At 36.7% G+C, this 6732-nt stretch overlaps 1 protein-coding gene across 1 annotated transcript in view; it reads right to left on the minus strand.

Moving 5' to 3' along the window:
• The window catches only part of LOC145985623 (potassium channel subfamily K member 13-like), a 174917-nt gene extending 172319 nt beyond the window's left edge, over positions 1-2598 (minus strand). Inside the window, exon 1 of the mRNA XM_083119693.1 lies at positions 2241-2598. Within this exon, the coding sequence (XP_082975819.1) occupies positions 2241-2598 (358 nt within the window). The remainder of the gene's footprint in view (positions 1-2240) is intronic.
• Between the last annotated feature and the right edge of the window lie 4134 nt (positions 2599-6732).

A 6732-nucleotide genomic window follows, 5' to 3' on the forward strand; every position in this document is an offset into this window, starting at 1 on the left:
CTTAAAACCAAACTAAAATAAACTAGAGAAAAATGCAGAGTCCATTGTCTAATCTAGAGACAGAAACAGTGAGGAACAATGGATATTCATCAACCATAACAAGGAAAGTAATTCACAGTCAAGTAAGGAAATAAGGAGGTCAAAAACGGACCCTCAAATTACAATACGATTTCTAAAGGAAGAAAATAATAAGCTAGAAAACTCCATGCCATTCAGAAATGAAGCATACACATGACAGAATAGCATGCGAGTGCGAAGAGCTTACAAAGAAGAAGAATAAACTACAGTGATGTGATAAAAAAATAGTTGTTTAGGAACCCTAATTAGAATATGGTATCTCATACATTTTGTTTACAAAATTGGCTTCAAATTAGGAGATCTGTAAGAAAAGTGCCGCACGATCAATTTTTCTTGTTAAATGTTTTTTTCTGAGAAATCCCTTTCGCCCTGAAACACCGTAGAGGACACCAAAACTTTTCAGAAAATCGCCATTCCGCTCGTGCTCGGTATTTTTATTGTTTGCTATATTTTCTTTAATTTGAAAATATTAGCCTGTTATGAAGTCACAAACTCATTGAAACCGTAAAATAGACCCATTCGAATACCGTCGACCAAGATTAGTAAAACAAAGATAAAAATAGAAAAAATAATGACAATTATGATTGAAGACTCAATTGATTTTATCAGACACGTACTGTAGTAGAAATATATTACATATTCCTTTGTTTATATTACTTTGGTTGGCGTGTATCAAATTATTGCTGATAATAAGGTTATGTACGCTATCATCTTTCTCATTAATGGAGAGCTTTAGATCTGTTCATTGTTACAATGACACATGATTAAATATAGCGCAGGAACACAATAGATGTAACATTTAAAATAGACTGAATGGAGTACTAGGCATTTGGGCATGTGGCGGAATGATATAAGAATGACGTAGATGATTTCCCTTCTCTTTCATTTCTTGGTAATCGAAGATCATGACAAAAAACATTAGAAAGAACTTACAATATCATATTTTGAAAATTCTGTATCTGAACGCCATTTTAGACCTACTTCCTTAATTGAGTAATTTCTTTAAGTTGTATCCAACATGAAAAGGCCTGGACTTCACAATCTCAAGATTTCTATTCTCAAAGGTTGTCAATGGAGCATGTTTTCTTTGTTGCTAGTTTTTACGTCGTCGATTACGATGCATTGCGAATATATTTTTATATAACAGTGCTGTATGCTCGAGATTGAGATCTCAGTTATAATAAACGTGCAGTTTTACTTTGAAGATCAATATTTAAAATTCACAATAATGAACATGTGTGCTTCATTAGAATCTTTGAGTATACATTTTTCAATTTACTTTTATCGTCCCAATCATTTATAGCAGTATATTCTCAGCCTAATATGTATTATTCTTATAGAGCAATTTCAGAAAAAAATATCAACCTTGATGGTCAAAATTATAGTGTATATTGATTTAAAGGAGAACATCCATAGACTGCAAATATACAATATATGTGTTTCTAAACTCTGAAATTTATCTGTAAATATTACCTAATCAAGTACTGTACCAATAACATGATTCAGAAAATCAAGATTCATTGGTTGTCAATTGTATCAGTCTACCTTCAAATTTATGTTTATGTACAGGGTGGGCGAGAAATAACTAGGCATTCAAAATTTGCTGTAGCTTTTGTAAATTTTAAGCAACCTGAATAAAACTTTCTGTACATATACATTATAGAATATGATTACATATGTGTATACGAATTTCACAATACGATGATATTTGGTTATCTTTACAGTAAGATGACTAACCACTTGATCGGCCAGCAGCGAGCGCAGATTGCGCCACACTACGAGACGTGGAATTCGGTGATTGCTGTGCATAGGTAGTGGCGTACAGAGAAGGGCAGAAATGCAACTATCCGGCCGGAGACAATAACTGTCATATGACCACTGGCTCAGTTGCACAGCAATCACTGAATTTCACGCCTCGTAGCGTGCTACAACCTGCGCTCGCTCCTGAGCGGTCAAGTGGTTAGCCCATCCTGTAGTGTTGGGAGATACATTTGAAGAAATCTTGCTATGCAAGAAGAAAGACTACTATTTATAAATTTACTGGGTTATATTTTCTTTATTGAATCATATACATAAATATGACTGCGTCTAAAGTGTCAGTAACCTCTGGAATTGCTCTGTTATATAAACTGGTGAATTGGAATTGGTAACTGGCTACTTACCAATGGTAGAAACAATGGTTCCCACGAAGTGGAAGCTCCCAGCAAAATCCCATCTTCTCCTCTTATGGATGATACCATCGGAGGTAGCGTTCCCATAAGCGTAGAGCAACTCAAGCACTCGATCCATCTCCACTGTCCCGTTCTCCAGGCGAACCTTGAACTCCTCGTAGAGCTTCCAGAAGTCGCTCGACCTCTGCAGCTCCGATGTCTCCTCCAGAAACTGGAACATGGCAGCACCACCCAGCATGTAGAGCACCATCACGACGGCAAGCAGCACAAATCGCGCGTTGTCTTCCGACAAATGCAGCAGCGTGCAGCAACCAGGACGGGAGGGGGTCAATGAGCATCCTCGACCCATGGCAACAACTTCTCACTTCACAAATCACTTCACACGATACGCAATCACAGCTGCTTGAATGGCTTCATTCATTACATATACTTAACTAACCGTTAAGTTTTAAATTGAAACAAACTAAGCACCACAAGTCAACAACTGAAACTATTCTTTTTTGAATGTCCAACAATTTTTTCTAATTTGAGAAACTTTTAACTATGTCGTGAAAAGCGAGTACTAGGAAATGTTTATGAAAACAAGATATTTTACAATCCCAGTACCAGAAACAGAGAGAAGAAATCAGAGGAAAATAGTTAGGAAGTTCTTGAAGAAATATTCTTCTCTATCGGTTTTAGAGATATAGCTTCAACGCACAATCATTGTGATTTCCGAAACAATGAAAGAGTAACAGAAGAAACTAAAGAACTAAGCATGAATCTTCATCAGCTACATTATCAAAAGTTAAATTATTCCCACGTTTTTCAAAATGTAAAAACTACCTCCCTTTGCATATTTTTGAAAACCTTAATTGTAGGTGATGGATATATCTTATCATTTTGTGTACAAGTGATTCTTGAATAATTCAAGAAAAAACTATTTTCATTTTTCAAATGATGAACTATTGAAATGAACAATTTTTCAGCAAGTTGAAATAGGAAACAAAAGTGTGAGAAGTTTTCATCTTTAGATGTTGATAGTTTGTTTTCTTAAATCTTGTTGGACATAATGACTAATAAGATATAGTAATGATATAATCTCCTTCCGATTGCAAGGTGAGTTTATTCTTGAGGAAGAGACAGTTTCTATATACTGTGTTATGAATTTCGCAATTAAATTGTAAAATCGTAGAAGATATTCGAGTTCAAACTAGCTTAGTGTTTGATTAAACAAAAGTGTTTTTATCGTGAATTCACCAATAATGATGTGGAAATTTTGTTTAGAAAATTTTAGAATGTAGTTACTACAAAGTCTTGAAGTGGGTTTTATCATGATAGTAGGCATAGAATAAAGCAGTTGATTAGAATCATTATTCTATGATAAGTATTTGTATAACATACAACAAAAGTACTGTTAGTGACCACTCTTTCCTTCGTGAAACTGCGATGTAGATGAAAACAAGCAAAATAGATTAATGGATGAAAAGCTAGACACAATCTACACTTTTCTGTTCTAAACTTTGATAATGAAATAAAATTAAAACGAGGAAATTTTACTTGATTCCAATGTTCCTAAGATTGATTTTGTATCCGCAATATATACTTTTAACATGCAAGACGAAACACAATCGAACTTCCATTTCAGTAATTTGCCTCTAGCAAAATTTATAGTAGCAAGCGATAAATGTACTTGCCACTATTTTACATTCTACAGCTTGATCTGAACAGTTTGCCGTAGGGTCTCCGAATTTCCTTAGGAAGGCATCGAAGTTACACTTTACATCACTGCCTCCTGTTTGTTTCTCACTTAAATCAAAGTATCGTAAAGCAACGTGTCACATCAAAACAAAAATGACATTTTTGAAGAAAACTTCTAGTTCGTAATTCTTCAGTCAACACATGAACTATTTAGCTAGTTATCGCACACGCACGAGAATAGATTAACTTGTCTCTGCAGAAACGCGTCGCGAAGCGCGAGTGAAATTATCCCCCCCGAAACTGCTTTACACACGGGAGAGAAAGTTCGGACTGTGATGCTGGTTGCCTAGCACGTGGGACAGAGGGGAAGTTTCGCCCGCTGAACGGGGCTTCGTCCTTACTGCGCCTGCGCGGGAATTTTATTGAACTTGGGACGGTGCATTCAGTAAACCTTGCGGAGCATATTTACTAACTTTTCTTCTGTCAAGAAGCAGATCTGACCAGAGTGTCGCTTTTGAATTTGACACTTCCCCGTGAGCGCAATACTGAGATTGTTCGATAACTGGTGGAGGCACATTGCACAAAGGTTCAGTTCCCACTTTAAACTGTACGTCCAGTCCCGATTATTTTACCTGTGCATAAAGTAAACTTAAAACAACAAAACCGAATTCAAATAATTTCAATATGATGTGATTGTAGTTTCTTGTCGGTGGGATTACTCAATCGTTGTGGAAGGATTGTCATTAAAATTAGTGGCTTCGCCGATGGCGCAGTGGTAGTGTCGTCGCCTTGTAATCAAGGGGTCCCGGGTTCGATATCCGGTGGAGGCACAAGTGGTTCGGATCCCACTTTAAACTGTAGGTCCAGTCCCGATTAGCCTTACTCTACATAAAATTGACTTAAAACACCAAATCAATCAATCATTAAAATGAGCGAAAAGCTCATTTTTGGAGAAGAGTCAGACACTCCTCCCCGCCCATTTTTCACCTACCGTAATGTTGCTTTACACCTTAATGGGGTCCATTGTAAATGTGTCTATTGCCAGCGTGCTGTACAAGAAAAATATCTTGTTTAACTGTTGGACAGTTGACCAGTGGCGTCTCGTCCCTTGGGCTTCCGGGGCTTAGCCCCTAAAGAAAAACGGAAGTATTCACGTAATTATCAATCACCATAACGCATAACTATCACACAGTCTTTTAAAAGGCGATTTTTACCCACGTAAATTCATCGTCTGTTGCAATGGATACGACAGCGCTCCTAGCGGCATTGATGTCAATTATCGTTTTCCGGGGTACGTCGCAAAGGAAAGCGTGGCCTACACCCACCTACGCTACAGTGAAGGTCACATGCTAGCAGAGAGAGGAGGGGAGAGTGCAATGAATTTGAGTGCTGATTCCGGGCTAGCTCCGTTGCGTCGCGTTCGATCTCGCGTGATGTTCTGTAGTGTTTTGGTGGCTTTCATTCGCCATGTTTGAGTGAGTTTGGCAGGGTTGATGTTCGAACACAAATTGATGAAGGACATAGGCTGTCAATTACAAGACACAATGAATTTGTCCGGAAAAATAGGCATATATTAAATAGAATTATCGATTGCTTAAAATTCTGTGGTCGACATGAACTTGCTCTACGAGGACATAATGAAAGAGAACAATCTTTAAACAGAGGCATCTTCCCAGATTTTTTATCCCTTCATAGAAGAGGGAAAACTAAAGAGGGAACTTGGTGTTCTTTATTGTAGTGAAGAGTTGAAAAACATAAACTCTATCAGTAGATTGCATTCATTTTTTATTTAAAATTATTTAGAGGGTACCTTTTCAGAAACAGTAAAAATGACAAATATAGTTTTAATAACTCCAGTGGCAACAGCTGAATCTGAACGATGTTTCAGCACATTGAAGAGTATTAAAACCTGCTTAAGAAATGCAATGGGACAAGAGAGACCAAATGCCTTGGCACTTGCTTACAATAGAGATAGAATACATTTCAAACAGAGGGCTTCAACGAAAAAGTAATAACAAAATTTGCTGAGCAGAAGAACAGGAGTCAACGTTCGTAGAAAGGTATGTTTCACAACAATACCTGTTTCTTTTGTAATCATGTGAATTGTCATTACATTTTAAATTCTTTAAAAAAATAAGTCCAGTTTTGTAGTTTAGAAGAAGATAAATACCAGTTTTTTTTTGTAATTCTTGTAAATTGTCATTACATTTTAAATTCTTTCAAAAAAGTAAGTCCAGTTTTGTAGTCTAGAAGAAAAAAATACCTTTTTTTTTGTAATTCATATGAATTGTCATTATATTTTCAATTCTTTAAAAAATAAGCCCCGGCCAAATTTGAGGCCACGAGACGCCACTGCAGTTGACCAAGATAAAATCACCTTTTACGAAAAGTTCGAAAAACGCATTTGAAATGTATTTCTCTGCCCTATTGGGTAGTTTACAAAAATTCACTACGCTTTATATTGACTACAATTATTGCAATATATTGAAAGCATCTAATGCAATAATATTACTCCAAACAGCACTGTGAGGATTAAGGTTTTTGCTTTTGGGGAGATGCTCACTTAGTGGCGTATTTGTGATTTCATTTTGGTAGTTGTTTTGGGGGGTATATGCAAATATGTATATACAGGGTGTCTCAAAAGTAATAGCGCAAACTGACACAGGTGAAAGTACACGACAATAGAAGCAAGAAAGTCTTAATAAACATGGGTCTGCAAACGAGCCGTTTTCGAGATAATCGCGAATGTGGGATTACAAGCCGCTACGGACTTCATTGTTTGTAAACGTCGTCCTAGTTGGTA

The sequence above is a fragment of the Lepisma saccharinum genome, chromosome 3 (assembly GCF_977018435.1).
Source record: "Lepisma saccharinum chromosome 3, izLepSacc3.1, whole genome shotgun sequence".
NCBI classification, from domain to species: domain Eukaryota; kingdom Metazoa; phylum Arthropoda; class Insecta; order Zygentoma; family Lepismatidae; genus Lepisma; species Lepisma saccharinum.